This window comes from Sceloporus occidentalis, unplaced genomic scaffold (genome assembly GCF_023333645.1).
Source record: "Sceloporus occidentalis isolate IW3139 unplaced genomic scaffold, rSceOcc1.0.p SCAF_1, whole genome shotgun sequence".
Lineage (NCBI taxonomy): Eukaryota > Metazoa > Chordata > Lepidosauria > Squamata > Phrynosomatidae > Sceloporus > Sceloporus occidentalis.
The window spans coordinates 317,090,715-317,114,199 of record NW_028316981.1 but is presented as its reverse complement, the minus strand read 5'-3'; the positions used below and the strand labels follow the sequence as shown (position 1 = coordinate 317,114,199).

Genomic DNA, 23,485 nt, shown 5'->3' with positions numbered 1-23,485 from the left:
ATGGAGAAAAAAACCTTACCAATAAAAATACAAAGGGGCACCAGGCAGGGGTTCCCATTATCCCCATTCTTATTTATCATGGTATTCGAAATATTAAAATAAATAAATAAACAAAGGCAAACAATTATATTCATGGGGTTAAAAATAAGGGCACAGAATTTAAGATTCAAGCATTCGCAGATGATTTAGTAATATGTTTGCAAAACCCATTAACAAGTATAGATATGTTAAAAGAAGATTTGGAAATGTTCGAAGTAAGTAACAGTTAAGTAACAAAATTAAATATTTAGGGATTGTTATTACAAGTCAAAATAAAGATCTATACAAGAATAACTACCAAAACCTATGGGAGAATATCAAAAAGTACTTGCAAAACTGGAATAACAAACACCTTTCTTTATTAGGTAGAGTCGTGACGATTCAAATGACTATTTTACGAAGGATGTTATTTTTATTTCTATCCCTTCCAATTATTACAAACAAAATACCATTTAGGAGGTGGAACCAGGATATACAGAAATTTATCTGGCAGGGAAAAAGCCCAGAATCAAACTTGGGGTCATGCAAGATAGGAAAGAGAAAGGTGGGACTGGACTTCCTAATTTTGAGCTCTATTACATAGCATGTGTCCTACTGTGGATAAGAGCCTGGATAGTATTAGAAGAATAAAAATTAGAGAGTACTAATCTGAAATATGGTTGGCATTTATATTTATATTATAAAATTCCCAAATGGACTTCCCCACAGGAAGCCTTCCATTTTAATGAATATCCAAATAATATATCTTGGATAAAATATGAAGATCTATTAATTTACTCAGAAGAAACAACAAAAATTAAATCAAGGGAACAATTAGAACAAGAGGAGAAACCACTAAACTGGTTCCAGTACTTACAGATTAAAGAATGATATAATAAAGATATAAAACCAGATGGAATAGAAAAGGAATGGAAGGAGTTTGACAAAATTTTGTTGGGAGGAACCAAAGGGTTGATTAAAAAAAACTTCTTCTGGATATTGAACTAAAGGAAGAGCCCATTAAAGAATATACGGTTAAATGGATGAAGGACAATAGGGAGATTGATGCCTTTAGAACAGTGGGAACATACTTGGAAATATAATCAAAAATTTACCAAATGTAATAATTTGAAAGAATTTTTTAAAAGATTTTTTCATAGATGGTACCTAACCCCTTGAAGATTAGCTAAAATAAACAACAGGACAGTAATTGTTGGAAGTACTGTGTACCATGCGCCTGGTGGCAGTGTGGCAATGTGAAAAAATACTGGATTAAAATACATGCCAAAATCCAAGCAGTACTAGAAATTAACATCCCCTTTCTTCCAGAAATATTTTTATTGAACATTGTAGACATGATCCAAAGTAAACTGACTCAAAATGTAATCAGTACAATTTTATATATGTTATCCGCAGCATGCATAGAATTGGCCAAACATTGGAAATCGATGGTGATCCCATCAATTGAGGAATGGAAAGAACGGATGTATGAATACTATATTTTGGACAGAATAACAATGCACACTATGGGAAGAACAAGCCAAGAATTCGAAAGTAAATGGCAGAAGATTGAAAAGATTTGGGGAGGGAAGGAAAGTAGATATGGATCTAGGTAGAATTTTTATTTTTCTCCTTCCTTCTAGAGAAGCCAGTCTATGAAACAGAGACAGTTACTATAATAGGAATTAGCGGCAGAAAGTAAGCTACTTTATTATTACTGATATTATTTTCGGTTATTCTGCTAAACCGTTACTTTTAAGATTAGCCAAACTAAAACTAGATATGAATATACATCTTTTCTACTCTGTACCCCTTTCCTTTCCTCCTTTCTCTTTTCCTTTTTTTCTTTTCTCCTCTTCTCCCCCTTTCTTTCTCCTTTTCTTTCTCCTTTTCTTTCTTTCTTTCTTTCTTTCTTTCTTTCTTTCTTTCCTTCTTCTTCTTCTTGTCACTTTCCCTCCACAATTCACACACTGTTTTTTGTTTCTTTTTTTCAATTGTAATGTTTTAAAATTAAATAAAAATTAAAAACAAAACAAAACATGACTTCCTTTTTGGGATTAGAAACAGAGAAAAAAACATTGGCAAGTGGCTTCATATTTAATAGCAGCCGCTAGACTATTGCTGGCAAGAAATTGGAAATTAGAGAAGATACCCACCATAGAAGAATGGTTAGAAAAGGTTACAGAACTAAAAGAGATGGATAAGTTAACAGTTTGGAATAACAGAAAATCAACTAAACACTGGGAAAAAGAATGGAATCCCATAGTAAAATATTTGTATAGGGTTTGGGGTATAAAAGAAACTCTATTATAGTCTAACGATAGGATGAATGTAAATATGAAATGAAGGAATTACTATAAGCGAAGGTTAAAGGGGAAAGGATGACAAAAGAATATTATTTGAGAAATGCACACACACACAATATGCATATATAGCAAGAGAGCATATATAATTTAGTTTGAATTCATATGCAAGTAAATGAGTACTTTAATTAAGCAATAATATATGAAAATAATGTAGATAGACACATAATAATAAAAACGGTACAGGAATTTAAAGGTTAAGAAATGCTTCCTTTTATATTTTGGTGGAAATTCTGATATACAGGATGTAAACTTGGAATATTATGAAGCATACAGATTACTAATGTAATGATCTTTATTTTTAAAAAAGTTAATGAAGAATATTAAATATATATATATATATATATATATATATATATATATATATATGGGCAGAGCAAAATGGTGTCCTTTATCTCAAATAGGGAAAATCAAGGTTTGCTTTTTGGAATTTATACTTTTTGGGAATATTTTCAAGCCGTGGATGCTTGAATCCAGGGATAAAAATCCGTGGGTGAGGAGGGCTGACTGTTGTAAGGATTCTGTATGGTCTAGGACAGGAGGAGGGCGGTGGAGTGCAAACCTAGGGATGCCGCTGCAACAGGAGGACTGCAACTGTCAGCCCCACAGCAGTTATTGAGGCCACCTGGCAAGGGACTCCTACATTTCTCCCTGTTGAATTTCAATGGGTTAGTTTTGGCCCAGCCATCTGGCTGGTGGTTGCTTGGCTCCCCTTTTTCTCGTCCTTTTTTAGGATGGGGACAAAATGTACCCTCCTTCTCTGTTATGCTGGGACCGCTCCTGTCCTCCAAGAAGGTTGCCAGTGGCTCTGGGATTTCACCTGCAAGTTCCTTTAGTATTCTTAGACGCTGGCCCTGGAGACTCGTGAGAATAGCCAGGCATTCCTGTGCCTCCTCTCTACCTGGGGGCCATTCACATTACAATTTACCCCGGTTCTGAAATCGATTCTTGCACGTGAAGTTCATATTCACCCCGAATGCCCCACAAGCGAATCAGAGGCTTGCACACCCGTTCCATGGCAAATGCCCCTTAGAGCGGGTTAAAAGAAATCAGCGCAAATAGCGTTTCTTTTGAGAAACCCCAGGTTCTGTCGAATATGAACTTGCCCCCGATCATGACCGGGGCAAATTGAGGGAGGGATTTAGGTCAGAGGGTGGGCAAAGGGCAGGTCATTCCCTCCCATCATCAGAAGGGAGGAGGAGGAGGAGGAGGAGGAGGAGGAAGAAAGAGCCAAAAAAGGGGAATCTGGATGCAAAGGGGTGACTTTTGGGCTGCAGAGGGCTTCAGAGAGAGGTGGGGGTGGAGAAAGTGATGAAGGAGGAGGAGGAAGAGGAGGAGGAGGATGAAGGGGCTGGGGGAAAGAGTCAATGGGCATCCCTGAGGAAGGAGAGGGTCTGAAGGGAGGAGGAGGAGGAGGAGGAGGAGGGGGATTTCCAGGGGGAATTGGTTGCGGGGCTACACTGGGGCATGTAGGGAAATCCAGCTACAGTAGAAGCAGCCTCTTCTATTTCTGATAATTTCCCTTTGATGGGTATTTTTTTAAATTATTTTAGGCAAAAAATGTGCATGTTCTTGGCAATATATATATCGATATATAGATATATAGATAGATGGTGAGCAGGAGCAAGGGTCATTTCAGGGCAGGTGGGGGGGGGCAGAGCAAGACAAGCCTCTCCTATCCATCAGGGACCTTTTCCCTTTGATGTGTATTCTTTTAAATGTATTTTTCTCTGTCTATTCTATGCGCATAGTCTTTCCTTTGGAATGACAGCTGTATTGCGAATGAATGTTACCAATCGAATGTTGCAACTTGGCAAATTGATACAGCTTTTGCTAGGGCAGGCTATTATTTCCTTTGGAATGACTGCTGGATGAATGTTACCAACTGAATGTAATGCTTCTCTTTCCAGTTATGTAAATTGACAAATTGATACAGCTTTTGCTAGGAATTCAGGGGTAGCCTAGGGAGAGCCAAAAAAAGCATTCTTTTCTGGCATTCTGAGGTGAGGAATTAATATTATTGATATTATTATTATTATTATTATTATTATTATTATTATTATTATTACCTGTGTATGAGGCATTCTGGGATGGCAAGGAATGGGGGATACTGGATGCATTAACTTGCATTTGGGGGTTGAAAATGGAGCCAGGAGGAGATCATAACCTGCACCCCTCCCCCCCCCCCCCCACACACAAAGAGGTTTATTTGACAAAAGGTGCGCACTTTGGGGTATCTTGTGCATGGCTCTTTAAAAAAAGGAGGGGGGAGGACACTTCCGATGCTCCTGCAAACGTCACCTATGACGATAGCTTGATTGACAGCAGGCGCCCTCAAGTTAAACCCGATAAGGCATTCGGGTTAAAATGCCCCTCAGTCGGTAGTGGGCACTTGCTAACGGAGAGATTCGGGGGAGGGGCATCCAAATCAGCCCAGTTCCTTCCAGATTTTTGATGCCAGTGTGAATGGGGCCCTGGTCTGGGCTGCAGTCCTTTTACTGCGCAGTTTGTTCCTCTTTCACCAGCCACCACACTGTCTTCCTTTTTGGGGAGAGACTGAAGCAAAGAAGGTATTCAACAGTTCGGCCTTCTCTCTGCCATGTCCCTGTTCTTCCCCTTGCTCTGAACATAGCCAACAAAAACCTCTTTTGATTATTTTTAACCTCTCTAGCTAGCCAGAGCGCAAGCTTTTGTGATTTCCCCCCCTGCAAACACTGGCTATTCATTTGTATTCCTCTTGTAGTGCCCCCCTTCTTCCATGTTTTAAAATGTGTTTTGGAATCTTAATATGTTTGGAATCTCTGCTCATCTGAAAGTTCTTTGCACACCCACCTGGGTTTCTGTAGACACTTTGGGGTTGACAGACCTCCCCATTCCTAGCTGGATTGGGCCCGCGGCAACCTCATGACATGGCCCCAATCTGGCTTTTCAAGGGCGCAAAAAGGAACTGTAAAAAGGGGCTCCTTTTGCACCCTCGAAAGGGTGCCATAGCCGCAGCGGCGCATCTATATCATAGAATCATAGAGTTGGAAGAGACCACTAGGGCCATCCAGTCCAACCCCATCATGTAGGAAATCACAATCAAAGCATCCCTAATGGATATGGTGCTCCTTTGGCACTTCGTCATTTGGACACAGTGCTGGTGAAGCGCCATGATGCCATGCACCATGTGGAGCAGCGTGCGGCATCATGGCATCCTATGGGTGGAGTCAGGGCATGCGTCATCTGGATGGCCTTTCAGGCAGGTCTGTACAGGGTCTTAGGCCCGTTACAGATGGACCTTTTAGTATGGACTCAGTCTGTACTAGGGTTAGAAAGGTGCGGTGCTTCCGCACCCCCGTAACCCTAGTACGGACTGAGGCTGTACAAAATGGTGGCGCCCCATCTACATGGGGGCCACCATAACGACGTCACGACCGCGCCGCCTCTATACGGGGCGGCGCGAATGTGACGTCGTCACTCCGCATCAGGGCGCTTAGTGCGCACTTTGCGCGGAGCAGAAAGGAGCTCTGTTTCGGAGCTCCTTCCTGGTTTGCGTCGCTAGGCGCAGCCTTCACACGGCTGTGCCCAGCAACGCAAAGGAGATAGGGGCCAAGCAGCCCCTTTCTCCTCCTCCCCACCGTCGTGGGGTGTCCTTGGGACTTGAAGCCCCAAGGACACCCCTTTCCAGGCTGCGGGGAAGCGGCCTTTTGCCGCTTCCCTGCAGCCTGGAAAGTGGCAGATCGGGGCCTCAGCAGCTGCCGTTCTAGCCGCTGAGGCCCCAATACCCCGGGGAAAGGGGCAGGTACAGGCCGCCACTTTTCGGCAGTCTGTAACGCACCTTAGTTTTCTTCCTCTAGATAACTGTCCATGCAACTGGCCTGGAGTATCAATAGACTCCCATGCCCCATGAACTCCATTCCCTGTATTTCCTTCCCTGTGAGTAAACAGAGGCTGGATGGCCATCTGTCAAGGATGCTTTGATTGAGAGTTCATGCATGGCACAATGGATGGCCCTTGTGGTTTCTTCCAACTCTGTGGTTCTATGATTTCTCATAGGATTGCCTTAAGCTTACCAAAACCAGCTTTTTCATAGCCCAAGGTGCCTGCCATGGCTACGCTTGGCTTCTGCTCAGGACATTCCCTATCAGACAAAAATGGCCTGGCCCTTCTGGAGTGGATGAAGGTGAGGTTGGTGTTGCACCTGGTCCTTGACCTCCAGCAGCCAGAAGGATGCCCTGCAGTAAGGGCTGCAGTCACTAGGGCGCAACAGGAGAAATGCCAGAGGACCAGTTCTCTATCATTTTCATTCATTCATTCATCCATTCATCCATTCCATTTATTAGGGCAAATAGCCAGCATAGTTATTTTCAGCTGACAATAACTAGGTCATCTCTCATTCACAATCAGAACAACCGCCGCACCTCTTCCCTCCACAAGCAAGGTGACCAGAAATCCTCCTTTTCCAAGACATGTCCTTATTTCCAGCCCTTCTGTCTAGGAGAGATTCCAAAATGTTGGAGGACATGGCTAAGAAGCATAAATGTATATTAATAGGAGAATCTTTGGCTTTTATTTTGTAACCTCCTACATTTTGTGGTGCCTCGTCGGTCCTCCTTGGTGGCTATGGCATCTGGTGGTCACCCTGTCCACAAGGGAAGGCAAAGTCCAGTCACATGGAGGAGAAGCTGCAAGCGGACAGAGCCAGGCCGGTCTCCCTTGGGCGCGATTGTGTCAGATCCAGTGCCATCCAATGCACCCAGGAAAAAGGCCAGTGCTGCTGTGAGGTGTTCCTTGCAAAGTCTTCCCTGTTCCCCTCAGATGGCAAACCATCTCCCTTCCTTTGCCCTGCAGCTTTAATACTTTTGCTGACTGCAAGTTGAGCTGTTTGGGGAACCCTACGGCAGATGAAGGCCTAGGCTCTCTGCTGCCTATCTCCCCCCCCCCCCCAAACAGACACACAAAGAGGGCAGGGGTGCTGGAGACCCAAGAGGTCTGGATGAAATGGCCTGGCCTGCCACAGAAGGCAATGGGCCTCCTTGGGAGCAAGAGCAGACACGGAGAACTGAGTGTGAAAGGTGTCTGAAGGAGCACTTTAAGGTTTCCATTCTTCTTTGCCCACCCTTTTGTGCAGTGCTGTTTGCGCACTGCACACGATGTGTGGATGGGCACACGCCAAGATAGTGCCCCAGCGGCACAATGAGGACTCGGAGCAAGTCCTTCACCGCATGTACAGGCTGGGAAAAAGTGCCGGTCATTATAGGGTCAAAAACTCACTTGCCAAGCTTCCTAGTTTTTAAAGAATTAAAGGCACACATCCATCAAATTTCCTGAAGCAGCTCCAGCTCTTGTATTATTTATTTATTTATTTATTTTGCAGAGATGTGTGCTTCTCTTCTCCAGGATCAGCTGCAGTCTGGAAGGCCTTCTTTGCCCATTGCCAGCCCTCCTGGACTGGTCAGTCTGGAGTTCTTCTATGACTTTGGGGACAGGCCTTCTGGTCCCTTCCAGTTCTGTGGCTCCATCATTCTATCACCACAGCTGCTCTTCCCTGGACACTTCCCCATTTCTTAATGCCCTTCTACAAGTGTGGTGCTCAGAACTGGAAGGATTCCAGTTGACGGCTGATGAAACAGAATGGAGTAGTGCTAATCTTTCCTCCGATCTGGACACTATACTCTGACTGAAGCAGAGTAGAAATGCATTGACTGACCCAGCATGGCACAATGTTTGAGTGTTCGACTACGACTCTGGAGATCAGGGTTTGATTTCCCACTTGGCCATGAAACTCACTGGACGACCTTGGGCAAGTCACATGCTCTCAGCCTCAGGGGAGGGCAATGGCAAACTTCCTCTGAACAAATCTTGGCAAGAAAACCCCATGATAGGGTCAGTGAAAGCCAGAAACAACTTGAAAGCACACAGCAACAAGCAACAAAAGAAAGGTATTGGCTTTTTTGGCTGTCCCATCACACAGTTGGCTCATGGTCAGTTTGTGGTCTTCTCCTAAGGCCCTTGGAACCGTTTCACACATCCTGCTCTCAGGCCAGGTGTTGTGTGTTTGTGTGTTTCATTTCTCCTGCCTAGGTCTGTGCGGGCGTACCTCTAGCCCTGCCCTGGACTCCAGCACCATGCCTTCCAGTTTCCACGGTTTGTCAATAAACGTAGAGCATGCACACATGTAGCTGCTCAAATGCAAAACCAAACTTATTAACAAGCTATAACTAAACACACTGGGGACTTAGCTGTTTTCTTCTCAGAGTCCTCCAGTCTCCCCCAAAGCAGTTTTCTTCACTCTTGAGGGGCTGGATGCTTGCAAAGTCCTCTTCTCTAAGGGCTCCTACTCTGCATTCTTCTCCCAGGCTCCTGGGGCCTGACTTGTAGCCCACGCCTTCCCCTAATATCCCACCACACTGGGGGATTTCCACTATGGGGCTTAAAGAAGCCTGTGTCTACCCCAGAGAAGGCTTTGGGCCACTCCTGAAGGAACCCCTCTTCTACTGGGTCTTGGAAGCACCCTGGACTCCAGCTTCCTCTCCGAGGTCGGACCCACACCTCTGCAAGTAGGCTGGCCAGCCTTCTCACTCTACCTTGGGTTTGCCATCACTCTCCCTCGTCACAACTGACCACATCCTCCATCTTCCTTGTTTTGCCCCTTCTCTTTGAGTCCACATGTCCCTCACTCTTTAATGCCTCCCTCTCTGGCCCCAACTCCCTTTCCCCTTGCAATCTCTTCCAGCTGCTTCCCTGCAGTCCTCCAGTTCTGTCTGAGGCAGGGGACAATCCTCCCCTCCGCCTGATCTGTCACAATGTGGCACCTTACTTTTATCCCTGTTGAATTTATGCTGTTTGCTAGAGAATGGCAGCGTCCCACCACACTGAGCTGCCCTGCAAACAAAGGTTCTGTCTGGGGACCTAAAATTCAGCCACTGCTAGACCAGGCCTGCACAGCATACGGCCCATGGGCCACATGTGGCCTATGCAAGGATTTTTGGTAGCCCACAAAAAATATAGAGCCGTATCGGAGAATGCGTTTCTGAGGGCAAGCACCACACACACCATCACTCCAGGACAAAAATGTCACCGCTGGCACTCCTGCAGAGTTGACATCATGGTGGATAAAAAAAGAGGAGGATGCCAACAACAACGAGGTTCTTTTCCAGTGCTGCTTCTATAACACCAGCATGGCTGAAAACGCCAAAGTCAGGCACTGCCCACTTTAGGTACAATCATAGAATCATAGAGTTGGAAGAGACCACAAGGGCCATCCAGTCCAACCCCCTGCCATGCAGGAACGCTCAGTCAAAGCATCCATGACAAATGTCTATCCAGCCTCTGCTTTAAGACGTCCAAGGAAGGAGGCTCCACTACACTCCGAGGAAGTGTGTTCCACTGTTGAACAGCCCTTACTGTCAGGAAGTTCCTCCTGATGTTGAAGTGGAATCTCTTTTCCTGCAGCTTGCATCCATTGCTCCATTGTGTCCTGTTCTCCAGAGCAGCAGAAAACAAGTCAGCTCCCTCCTCAATATGACATCCCTTCAAGTATTTAAACAGGGTCACCTCTTAACATTCTCTTCTCCAGGCTAAACGTCCCCAGCTCCCTAAGTTGTTCCTCATAGGGCATGGTTTCCAGACCCTTCACCATTTTAGTCGCCCTCCTTTGGACACGTTCCAGTTTCTCAACATCCTTTTTAAATTGCGGTGCCCAGAACTGGATACAATATTCCAGGTCTGACCAAAGCAGAATACACTGGCGCTATTACTTCTCTTGATCTAGACACTATACTTCTATTGATGCAGTCTAAAATTGCATTGGCCTTGTTAGCTGCCACATCGCACTGTTGACTCATGTTCAACTTATGGTCTACTTGGACTCCCAGATCCCTTTCACATGTATAAATCTCATTCAGCCAGCTGTTGTCCATCCTATATCTGTCCATTTCATTTTTCCACCCTAAGTGGAGTACCTTACATTTCTCCATGTTAAAATTCATTTTGTTAGCCTTGGCCCAGCTTTCCAATCTATTCAGGTCATTTTGAATCTTGATCCTGTCCTCTGTGGTATTAGCTATTCCTCCTAATTTGGTGTCATCTGCAAATTTGATACGTATGCCCCCAATTCTGTCATCCAAGTCATCTGTGCTGCCCAAATGGATTGGGAAAGGGTGTGTGTGTGTGTGTTGTGTGCCTTCAAGTTGTTTCCGACTTCTGGCCACCTTCTTGGCAAGGTTTCCTCAGGGTGTTTGCCATGGCCATCCACTAAGGCTGAGAGAGTGTGACTCACCCAAGGCTTCTTGGGTGGGTTTACATGGCCGAGCCAAAATTCAAACCCTGGTAGATAAAAGGTACCTGCAAGGAGGAAGAGGAGGCAGCGTGAGGGAGCTTTGCCCCAATGGCTGAGCTCCAGGTGGAGGGGAAACAAGGGTCCGGTGGTGGGGAGACCCTCCTTGGGCAGCAGGGGTCCAGGCTTGGGCAGCGGGGATCTAAGGAAGAGAAGAGGAAGAAGAAGAAGAGGAGGAAGGAGGAAAAGCAGCTGCCTCTGCCAACAGCAGCACCAGGGAGAGGTCACCCGGCCCTTGGTGGCTCTGGCCCGCGACCTCTGGACCCTCCAGTTCACTCCACATACTTCAAGATAGGGTGCCAAGGGGCTGTTGTGGTTTTGTGCCTTTCTGACTCATAGCGACCCTAAAGGTGGTTTTACTGGCAAGTTTTCTTCAGAAGGGTTGGCCATTGCCATCCTCTGAGGATGATAGAGTGTGACTGGCCCAAGGATTCAAACTCTGGTCTCCAGAGTTGTAGTCCAGTGCTCAAACCATTATGCCACATTGGCTGTCCTCAAAGTATGCTATTGTTGTTGTTGTATGCCAGTGCCTCCCAAACTCTGGGTGTTTGGACTTCATCCCCCAGAAGCCTCAGCCAACTTGTCAGTCTCGATCTGAGATCCTGGGCACCTAAGGCCAGAGTTTGGGAATCACTGTTATATGCCGTAAAATTGTTTCCAGCTTATGGCGACCCTTTCTTGGAAAGGTTTGTAGGGGAGGTTTTGCCATTGCCTTCCTCTGGGGCTGAGAGAGTGTGACTTGCCCAAGGTGTCACCCAGTGCAAGGGGTTAAGGCCACCACTACTTTTAGCAGGGCAGGCAGGCATACATTGGGGAGACCCAGGAGCCTGGTGAAGACTCTCTGGGGTGGGTTACGTTGCTTCTGACTTATGGCGACCATAAGGTGATCCTATCACAGGGGTTTTGTTGGTAAGATTTCTTCAAGAGGTTTGCCATTGCCGACCCATGAGGCCAAGAGAGTGTGATGTGCCCAAGGTTACCCAGTGGGGTTCATAGCCAAGCTGGGACTCAAGCCCTGGTCTCCAGAGTCATAGTCCACACTCGCTCTAATATGGGGGCAAGATTTGTTCAGATTTACTACCTATGCAGTAATTGCAGACTTTTCTTGTTGGGCTTGTGTGTCTTCAAGTCCTTTCTAACTTATCGAGACCCTAAGGCAACCTTATGCGATCTTCTGGGCACATTTCTTGAAAGGGCAGTTGCCATTCTCTGAGGCTGAGAGTGTGTGCCATGCCCAGGGTCACTTACTTGGCCACAAACTGTACATATCCCAGAATGCATCACCAGATTGGCAGTCCTTCCCTCCAACATTTTCTCATTTTCCCCCAACCATCTCATAGCTGAGATATGGAAATAATTTTCAAAGCAGCATTTAAATCTGGAGTACGTTTGAAAAAGTAAGGTCCAAAACACACTGGCTACCAGGGGACTGAGGGGATGGAAGCCCAATGGCATCGGGGGCAACAGGAGGGGTTTGTGTGTGTGTGTTTATATTGATACATTTTGTGAATTTATATTATTGTTTTTAGCTTTGATTTTATAATGTCTCCTACATATTTCTTGAATGTCCTATATTTTGTGGTTTCCTTTCCTCCATTCTGGGTATGACATCTGGTCACCCTGATCCTCCACTGCTTCTGCTTCTCCCAAGAAATCTACAGCGCTATATAAATAAAGCATAATAATAAAAGGATGGTGGTGGCAGAGGATGGAATTAATATTAATTATATTAATTATTAATATTTAATTATAGTTAATTAGTAATACACAACAATTCATAATGAAAATATTAAAACCCATCTGCAGCCCAAAGACGTTTGGCAATTTTAATTTTGGCCCCTGCCTGCTTCCAAATTATGCAATCTTGATCTAACTGCTAGATGGATTGAATCCAATCTGTGTTCCCCAATGGTTCCTCACCATGAAGGAGGTAGGATTCTTTCCTGGGCCCAGTTCTATTCAACAATAAGAGGAAAGAATAGAGATTGCTAATTAAATTTACTAGTCACATCAATCCTCAGAAAACAGATCCAGGGTTCAAGATGCCCTTAACCATGAGGGAAAATCACATGCTGCATGTTTGCATTGACAAAGCACAAATCCACTGCAAAGAGAGAAACTTTAATCCCAACAACATATATAACAAAGAACAAACAATATATGCCAAACTGCTGCGATTCAAATCTCAAATGTTACCTTCCTAAACACAAACCATTGTCAAACCTCAAATTCACCATCAACCAAACTGATAGCTCCATCATAAGCAAGTTTCAAACCAATCTATTCATCTGCTTCCGAGGAATCAGCTGTGAAACTGCCCAGCCAGGCTTCTGCTTTAGTCAGTATTTTACCATCACTGAAGTACTTTTCACAGCTGAAATATACACAAAAGGTTTCTCTTCAGTCCAATTGATACCAAAATGGAAAGGGTTTCCAAGTTCCATGCATTTATAGAGCTTTCCTCCCTTGTCAACTTTCATGAAAGGTAGAGCATTACTCCTACTGAAGGTTTCTCTACAGATCATGCATTTATAAAGCTTCTCTCCTGTGTGATGTCTTTGGTGTTATGCAGATGTCCACTTTGGCTGAAGCTCTTTCCACATACAATGCACTTCTCTCCTGTATGCGCTCTTACATGTAAAGTAAGAACATCACTCCTAGGAAAGTTCTTGCCACATTCCTTGCATTTATCCACTTTCTCCCCAGTGTTGGTCCTTTGATGTGAACACAAATGTCAGTTCAGTTCAGTTTTCGTGGATGCCTCAGGTGGCTCCTGAAACATCTCTTTCTCCTTGAGAAGGAGAAACGTTGCCTGATTATCAAAAAAAGAAGATCCCATTAGAAGCTAAGGAAACAAATCCCTTGGATAATAATTCACAGTTTACAATTCACTTAGGGGCCAGACTGTCCTCCAACAGAGGTGAAACTTTCACAAGAGAAGCCCTCCTGCACCCTCCCTCTCATTCCCCAAGCAGGAAACTTCCTGCCATTAATAATAATAACAACAACAACAACAAAGAGAAGACTGGTCCCACTGCTTTCTCAGATTCTTTTTTGTCAATTCGCAGCTTGTCTCTTCTGCAGTGCAGTGTATTTAAACTCACACTAAAATCAGGTAAAGCATCCTATCTCTGGCAAAGTCTTCACATATGAATCTCATTGAGGTATATTCCCACGGGAGAAACTATAGGGATGCATGGAACCTGGAGGGAATTTGCATGACTATGGACATCTTTGTTGACACCCATGAATTTACCTTGGGCCAAGAGTCACCAGGTATATCTGGCCCACCAGAATAACTCACCTCTGACTTATAGATCAGACTGTCCTCCAGCCAAGCTGGAACCTCCATGAAGGACACACATACACACCCAGCCAAGCCTTACTCCCAGGACCAGAAGCCTCCCCCACACATCTAGGCAGGTACCTGCAGGCCTCTCCCCTTTCAGAGAACTCTGGTCGAAGGGATCGTCTCTTTTTTCCAGATGGGAGATGAGATCTGGTTTGGGACATTCTTGCAAGGAAACAGAGAAAGGCTGGTCAGTGCTCTGTAAGAAATAGTCAGCCATTCCACATCTATCTTTCAGACTCTTTCAGTCACATAAGACTGAATTTGGACAATCAGACAAAAATTCCCAACAAAATCCAGGGAAGGGTATTCATTCATATTTCCTGGAAAATCAACGGCCTGTAAGATTTTGGGGGGAGGGAATCTAAATGCAAAGTCTGAGGGAGGGATAGGCTCAAACACAGGTGAAGCCTTTCTCATTCAACCTGAAAAAGCCCAGGTGAAGTAAATGCACCTTGGCTGAGGACTATTGCTACAGCTGGATTCCTGAAGGGCTTTGCCCTCGCTGACCCACGATCACCCTCACTGCCTCTCACTTTATGTGCTTTTCATTCCCCAAATTATTTTTTCTGGACACATGCTTTCATAAGGAGAGGAACAGGCAAACTTACTTACTTGGTTCCTTTGCAATCTTCCTGCAAAACCCAAACAATGGGCAACAGGAGGCTCCACAGGAGCTCCTTCCCCTCCATCTTGAATACAGGAGGATCTGGATGGTGCCTCTGGTGCCTCCGTTGCACTGCCTGCATGGGAGAGAGAAAGGAGAGGGGCAAATGAGGCCGCCTCTGAATCCTCTGACTGCCTGGACAAGAGAGGAAAGAGAACCTGAGTCTGAGAGATGGCATCCTGGTTCTATCTGCCTGGATTTCTAGTTTTCAGTCACTTTCAAACCCAGAGTGCACTGCATTTAATTTAGAAACTACCTTGAGTCCCAGTTTTGGGGAGGAAAAGGTTTGAGATGACCATTCAAAGACATAACTGTGTTACTCTGGAAAATCAGTATGCAATGAGATCTTGCAGCACCTTTGAGACTAACTGAAAGACAGAAGTTGGTAGCATCAGTTTTTGTAGACTTGGCCCTACTTCCTCAGATGCATTTGGAAAGACAGTAACGCCTCTGTTTTCGCAAGGGATCTATTCCGAACTTGCAGTGAAACACGCGTATATTCAAGCCTCATTAGCTTGAATGGTTGTGTGCCATGGGCACGTGTGCCATTGAATTTAAGGGAGGTTGCCTCGCTGTGAATAATCAAGACCGCAGATCTCAAGTCTGTGAGAACAGAGGGGCGACTGTAGACTCGAGTCTAGGAAAGCTCATGCTACCACTTGCTTTTTTTCAGTTAGTCTCAAAGGTGCTACAAGATCTCAATGCACAATGCGATGACAAGTAAATGTTAGATCAGGGCTTGAACCATCACCTCTCATCCAGGGAAACCCACTGAGTCACCTTGGATGAGTATCATTCTCTCAGCCTCAGAGGAAAGCCATGGCAACTCCCTCGGCAGAAGTCTTGCCAAGAAAATCTAGGATAGGGTTTGTCCCAGGCCAGACACACAAAAGAGGTGGCCATGGCTTGGGGTGCATAGTGTTTAGAATATGCATGCCCCAAATCTGCACGGATGCTGTGCTGGGTTTCTCCTGGGCTGCCTAAGGTGGCCCAAACCCAGCCCCAAAAGGAGTGGCTCCTTTCTGCTCCTTGCCGCAGTCCATCTGGAACCGTGGCAGGAGCCATCATCCCACAGTGCTCCAGGCAGGAGCATCCTCTAGCCATTCCTTCCTGCCCCTCTGTTCCACCCCAGAAGTGATGTGAACACACATATTATATTGTATGAAAAAGATTATGAATAATGGCTGCATTTTATCTCTTGTACTGAAAGGTGTGAAAAATGTTGGGGCATCTTCAAACATTAACACCAGCTGTTCAAGTTTATATCTGAGAATTTGGATCTACAGGACTGACAACTAAGGGACAGATCTAGCCTAAATCATTCTGTCTATTCATAAAATGGTATGTTTATATTCCAACCTAGATTATAGGCTATCGGGGGCATACAACACAATCCGTTAAACAGTTTAACCTATATAAACCTGACCAGTTAAAACACGAGAGTCAACTCCAGTAAAGACAATTTAAAACCATCATCTCAGTGGAGATTTCATAGCGGCCCCAGAAGATCAGGAGAAAACCATGTTTCTTCTTGATGTGAGAATGAAAAATGGGACTTGAGTTTGTTGTTGTGTGCTTTTAAGTCATTTCTGACTTATGGGAATCCTAAGGCAACCCTATCATGGGGTTTTCTTGGCAAGATTTCAGAGGAGGCTTGCCATTGCCTTTCCCTGAGGCTGAGAGCATGGGACTTACTCAAGGCTACCCAGTGAGTTTCATGGTTGAGCTGGGAATCCAGCCCTGGTCTCCAGAGTAGTAGTTCAACACTCAAACCAATATGCCACGCTGGCTCAGGACTTGGATTAAAGGGAAATATTGATGTCAGTTTACTTTAAACTTGACTCTAAGAAATCTCTAGCATCTCAAAAGTGTCAACCTTTTACGAGGCCCCTTTGCAAGAGCTCTCTGGGACAAAAAGAAAGAACCCAAGCAATTCTGGAACTGGTAAGTAATATTATTTAGCTTGAAGAAAAACTGAACTCCTTTCCTCCAAAGGTACCAAGAGATGGCAAAAAGAGCCTGGAATTGTTGCATCCTCTCCAAGGAAAAGGGAAGGTCTCCCTTGTGGAGCAGAACACAGAAACTAAGCGTGACGGCAGTCAACCGCATTTACCCAAGTCACCCAACCATTCAGCCACTGGTTTAGTGGGACTCCTCTGGCTGAGATTGTCTGGGGTGCTATTTTAGTTTCCCAGCGTCTTAACCCTTTCAAAGGGAAACACAAATATGCAAGTATGAAATTAAAACTTAAGACTTCAACTTTCATCAGTAGAGCAGCAAAACATGGGTCAGACTACAGTTTTAAATAGGCCTTCCTAAAGAATAAAGACTACAGCAAAAAAAAAACCACAAGCAAGTGGCTTGTGATTTAAAAATAAACAGTAATGGCTTTAACAAATATTTACACAACAAACTAAATCCTAATCTAACTGGTGTTAATAATAGCAGGAAGAGAGATGTTAGCCTCCTTCAGAAGAGGACTGTTATAGACCACTGACTACAGGTACTGACTGCTCACTAGCAGTTGAAAATGTTCACAGAGCCAAACAGAATCTTAACATTGACAGAATAAGAGAGGAAAAGCATAATCTTTCCAACAACCCCCCTCTCATTCTCCTGGACCAACCTCAAGGATCTTCATTCCTTTATGTAGCCTCTGGAAATGATCTTTGGGCAGAATGTAGTGAGGATATCTGCAATCATAGCTTCTGTGTTGCAGTATTCCAGTTGGAATAATCCACATTTGCACATCTCTTGCACTTTGTGGAAGGTGATCTCCAGGGTCTTCTTAAGTGGCTTTTCACTCTGAGAATTCGTGATGCGGCTCTGATTATCTTGCATCAAAATGGTTGGTTTGGGTTCTGGAATCCAAAGTCCAGTAGGAAGTTGTGCCTGCATCTGATTTCATCACATGCTGCTTTGGCTGAAACACACTCAGCTCCAGTAAAAGAATCAGCAACCGTTGATTGCTTCTTCCTTGTCCAACTTACAGCTCCTCCACCACAGAAGATCAGGTTTCTGGTGGTTGGCTTTCTGTCTGCAAGATCTGCAGCCCAGTCTGCATCGGCATAAGCGATCAGAGGTGGTTGGAGCCAGGCTGGCAGCATCAGTTTGTAATCTGCTATTCCTTTTAAGTATCTGACTTCGGGAGAATGAAAGCACTCCATGTGCTCTTGTTGCTGGAGGGAATCTTCTTCTTCTGCAAATAAATCTGCATAAATCTCAGAGGAGGACTGTTACAGACTACTCACTGCATTTACTGAGTGCTCACTAGTTAAACTGCCTCTTAAAACAGAATGAGAAAAGGAAGAAGTCCTTATGTGACTAAAGAGGAAGAGGAGGATGCAAAGCATCATTCCCCCAACAGGTTAACTAATAACCTCCTGGGTCCTCCCCTGCCTGTCCCCTTTTAGCTCCTTTCAGGCCAGGCCCCAGCTGGTCTCCCACCAGCCCCCCACCATCACCAAGACCCCATCTACTAGTTTTGCAGGCGAGACAGAGACACCCCACCAAACTCCTGTCAGAGCACTGAACACTCTGGTTCAGAAAATGCCATAGATGTAGCCACAGGAGGCACTTGGACAAAGGTGACAAGGTTACCAGCGTTCAAGTGGTAGTGTTTGGAGAGTCCTTAGTCATAAGAAGCTGTTGACAGAGGGGCAGCAGGTGAAACCAGCCGGCTTCCATTCTGCAAAGTCTCAGCTGTCAGGCGAGAGGAAACTGGGTGACGTCCCAGGAGGAGGAAGGGCTCAAAGCCCCAAGAGGGGATGTGTATATAAGAGAGAGAGCCAAATGCTCTGTGTGGTGGTGGGGTTTGTGTATAGGAGTCTGGCGGAGCACTGTGATAGTCATCTGTATTGTAAATATCAGACTCTCCAGATTAAAGTCCTCTTTGCGAGTTCTCCTCTGTTCAGCAGTTCTTTATCCAGTTGGCAGCTTCTGCGTGAGAGGAGTCTTCCTTTGCAGCTTGGAGCAGAGCTACACAGCAGAGCCTTCCAGTGGCCTTCCTGGTCCATGAGCAGGTCTTCTGCATGTTTGCATGTTAGATACTGTTTCTACATAACCCAACATGTGTTATGGGCCCAGTCCGTGCATGGATGACACTTAGAAAGTCATCTAAGTTCTAGAATTGTAAAGTGTGCTGAAAATACCACGGAGGACTTTGGTGATTCTGGCAGTGCGTGAGTTAAGACGTCTCACTGGGTGAACCAGGGGCGCTTCTCTGTGTGCTGAGAGAGTGGGCTGATTTCCCGGACTGTTTGCCCACAGTCTAACTGTGTCTGAGGCTGAAAGCACAGAGCAACATGGAGACAGCAATTATATATCCTGATTTTGCTGTCCTTCAGGACTGGTAGCCAAACTTTGTTCACTTTAGGGGTTTCCTCTTTCCTGTTGAAATTGTCCATGTGTTTGTGGATTTCAATGGCTTCCCTATGCATCCTGACATGGTAGTGGGTTGGCATGGTGCAGAATGTAAGTGTTTTCAAACAGTATTTTATGCCCAGGATGGTTTGTGGCATGTTCTGCTGCTGCTGATTTTTCTTTCTGCAGTGCCTCTAGTGTTCCTTGATTCTTGTTTGCACACTACGTTTGGTGGTCCCTATGTAGACTTTTCCGCAGCTGCATGGTATGCGCTAAACTCCTGCGGCTGTGAGAGAGTCTCTCTGGTCCTTGGCTGAGCAAAGCATTTGCTGGATTTTCTCCATCACTTTGTAAACCATTTGGAGGTTATGTTTCTTTACCAGTTTTCCGATTCTGTCTGTGAGTCCTTTGATGTATGGTAAAAACACCTTCCCTTTGGCTGGCTCCTTGTCTTCACTCCTTCTGGGATTTTTTTGGGTCTGGCAGCCCTTCTGATGTCTCAGCTGGAGTAACCATCAGCCTGTAGAGCCCGGTCCAAGTGCTTCAGTTCATCTTCCAAGAAGTGGGGTTCGCAGATCCATTTTGCCCAGTCTACCAATGTTTTTATTGTGCTCTTTTTTGTCCTGGGTGATGGCTGGAATTCTTGTGCAGGTATCTGTCCCTGTGTGTAGGTTTTCTGCACACTGTGTGGCACCTATTGTTGGTATCCCCTCGTCTTTCCATTTTTGTGTATATGTCAGTCTGGCCACTGTCACCAAATATAAAATAAAGTTGAGATGCTGTTTTTTTCCTTCTACCATATTTCACAAGAAACACTACAGTGTAGTTTTAATTAGGAGTTGAAGTATCAATTCTTCCTTCCAAAATTTTGTTGTGGCCTGACATGTCCACATTACATGGAAAAGAGTTCCTCCTTTTACTCCACATTGCCAACATTTTACTTCTTCATGTCCATTAATTTTTCCCAATTTATTCAGGGTCAGGAACCACCTCTGTACCATTATATAATAATTTTCCTTCAGGTCCATACATAAGGTACATTTTAAATCTTGTCCCCATATTCTTTCCCAACTTTCCATCTGAATACGGTGTCCAATATTATTTGCCCATTTGATGGTACATTCTTTTACTGTTTCTGCTTCAAATTCAAGTTTCAATAGGATTTTGTACAATTTCAACATTTTAGATTTTTGAGGTTTCAGCAAAATCTCATCTAATTCTGTTTCATTATTTCCAATCCCTTCGAGCTTTGAATCCATTTTGTATCTTTCATTAAGCTGTCGATAGGTGAATCAGTGGCAAATGCGTCCGTCTTCTTCTGGTTCATTACTCGATTTAAATTTAGACTTTTCTCCTACCCCTTTTAACAAATCTCCATTTGATTGTGTCATATATCCAACCATCCATGCCTTTTGGGGAGATAACCAATTTGGTCATTTTGTACAAAATGCCTGTATAATTTCATTCATGTTGTTATTAATGATCTTCTGATTATTTGATCCTTGAATTCTTTATTGACACGTTCTTTTATGCCATAAATGTCCATGCCAACTGTATCTTTTGTTAAACCCTTCTATACTTAGTATTTTAGTATCATCAAAAGCTATTCAATTGCTAATCCAATCTAGGATAGACGAGTAATAATTCATGTTTTTATTTATTTAGGTATTTTCGGTAAGGGATTTCCAATCCACCTAGTTCTATCTCTTCTTTCATTCCCTTCCATTTTACCTGCCCATATGAATCTCAAAATTTGAGTTTCCCATAAATTTGTATAATTATTATTGAATAATTCTGAGTTTGTCTTTGATACTGTTATTCTGACATATTTTATTTTTTGCTCATTTGAAAACCAGATATTCTTTGTAGTTCGTTATTTTCTTCTTTTCACATGTTGACAGTTATAATTTTTTATTTTAATTTATTGATTTTGAGGCCTGCATATCTGCCACATTGCTGAATTTTCCCAATTAATATATTTATATTTTCTTTAGGGTATTCCAGATTGATTGCTTTTTTTTACATTTTACACACAACTTAGTGTAAACACACATGTCTACACAAATATACACAAACCAATATACTACGTATACTCATAACAAGTGACAACAAAGACATAACATTCTTCTAAAACGCATATAACATTCATCCTAAACTTCCTACCATTTGAGCCATTCCTTCTTGTTCTGTTTTTCTTATTATCTTCTTCTTACTTATCTAGTTGTCCTCTTCACACTTCACCTTTTGACATTGTCTTAAATCCTACGTTATATTTACATTCATTCTTATAGCTTGGCTTTATCTGTTTACAATTTTCTAGAGTAAATCTTTAAATCAAGGTTATCACTTTCTTTTTCCTTTTGTATCTTTCTTTCTCAGATTACCTCTATAATACTATCTTACTGTATTAAGTCAGTAAGATTGTAATATGACATTATTGAAACAAAAGAGTATTAACTCTTTCTATATGTTTGAGAAATATCAATGAGGTAATTTTGTTAAGGACTTCTTCAACAGTCTAAATTATTTTAGACAGCACCCGGTCCGGTGATAAGTGGTAAAATTAAGCTAGATGAGTTATTTCTATAAGAGTGTCGTCTTTCCGTTTGTACATTCATGTATGGACGCCTCACCTTAGAGGTATATACATGCTAACATATACACATTTAAATTTAGGTTTGCCATATAATTAGATATAGTCTCGTATCTGGGCAGACCACTGTTCACTGAATGCTCATGAAGCATCAAATCTTTCATTTCTTGCTTCTTTGTAGAGCAATTTTCCTGTTTCCTTGCTGATTTAACCAAGAGTGTCTATAACTTATTTTCTTATCTTTATTGCTGTCCATCTTCTCTCCAGATGTTCAAAGAACATCTTCCACTCTGCCTTTGTTTTTGGTTCCGGTTTTTTTCCCAACCACTTGCTTTGATATCCGTTTCGGCCATCTCATACACCTTTAACAGCCATTCATCTATCTTCGGGATTTTCTCTGTCTTCCAAAATTTAACATAGACAATTTGAGCACGTGTCAATAAATAAAACAGCCTTTTCCCATAGTGTTTACCTATAGATTGTTCAATCATTCCCAGCAGAAATTCTTCAGGGCTAAATGGTACCATAATTTTTATGTCTATTGTCAATATTTTGTAAATTTCTACCCAGTATTTCTTTACTACTTTACAAGACCACGCATGTGGGAGTACGTACCTACACCCTTATTGCATTTCCAACAAATTGGTTTCGGCTTTTTGTACATTAATGAGAGCTTTTGAGGCGTCAAATGCCAGCTGTAGGTCATTTTATATGTATTTTCTTTCAGGCCTTGACACATAGTATATTTGAGATTTTTACTCCAGATTCTTTCCCAGTTTTGATATTCTAAGTTATGCCCCACATTTTGTGCCCATTTTATCATAGTTTCTCTGATTATTTCATTTTCCGTATCCCATTTCAGTAACATCTTTTTCCTGCCTTTTTTCACTAATTCTTCCCATTCTGATTGAACAGCTGCAATCCCTTCTGATTTTTTATCTATTTTATCTCTCTCTCTCAGCTGTCTATATTAGTACCAGTGGCACTCTATGCCTAAGTTTCTTACTTCTTCCTGGGATTTCATTTCGATTTCGCCTTGTATCTTAACCATTATATTTTCAGAATGCCCTCTTTGCTAAAAAAAAAAAAAGCTTCATGCGGGGAGCACCATTGCGGGATTTTTATACATAGTCTTCTTTTATATTTCCCCCATACACTTATCAGAGATTTTCTAATTACCTGGTTCTTAAACCCTTTATGTGTCAAGTCCTTATTGTAGAAAAGATAACTATGGCCTGATACAGACAGGCCAAAATAAAGCTGCTTCGAGTCACTTTGGAGGTATGGTGTTTCAATTATACATGCATCCTAAGAGTCCAGAAGCTGCACCAAAGCCATGCTCCAGTCCTAAGCACTGGAGTGCAGCTTTGGTGCAGCTTCCAGACTCTCAGGATTCATGCATCATTGAAACACCATACCTCCAAAGTGACTCGAAGCAGCTTTATTTTGGCCTGTCTTTAGAGGGCCTATGCCACCCATATCTAAGATGGTCACCTTCAAGATTTAGTAAGTTTTCATTTTGTAGTTCAACCCATTCTTTCATCCAAGTTAAACAACAAGCAAAATAATACAGATTAATATTTGGTAAACTCATTCCCCCCTCTTGTTTTTTCATCACATAAAATTTTCATCTTAATTCTAGCTCTATTCTTATTCTATATAAATTTTCCTATTTCTTTTTGCCATTGATTTAACGGTTTTTCATTATGTATTATGGGTATCGTTTGGAATAGGAATAAGAGCTTTGGAAGCACATTCATTTGAATTACGGAAATTTTACCCAACAGAGATAATTGCATCTTTCCCCATTTCT

General features: G+C 43.3%; 1 protein-coding gene across 2 annotated transcripts in view; it reads right to left on the bottom strand.

Moving 5' to 3' along the window:
- LOC149324270 (uncharacterized) overlaps positions 1 to 17,994 on the bottom strand; it is a 38,315-nt gene extending 20,321 nt beyond the window's left edge. The window contains exons 1-3 of one of the 2 annotated variants that reach the window (XM_089498032.1): positions 17,344 to 17,994; positions 14,666 to 14,793; positions 14,129 to 14,215 (exon numbers count right to left, since the gene is read on the bottom strand). In XM_089498032.1, coding sequence (XP_089354158.1) covers positions 14,129 to 14,215; positions 14,666 to 14,793; positions 17,344 to 17,460 — 332 coding nt within the window. In that variant the 5' untranslated portion in view covers positions 17,461 to 17,994. Of the gene's footprint in view, positions 1 to 13,358; positions 13,514 to 14,128; positions 14,216 to 14,665; positions 14,794 to 17,343 lie in introns of those variants that run through there. The other variant, XR_016277952.1, reaches the window with a different exon arrangement.
- Between the last annotated feature and the right edge of the window lie 5,491 nt (positions 17,995 to 23,485).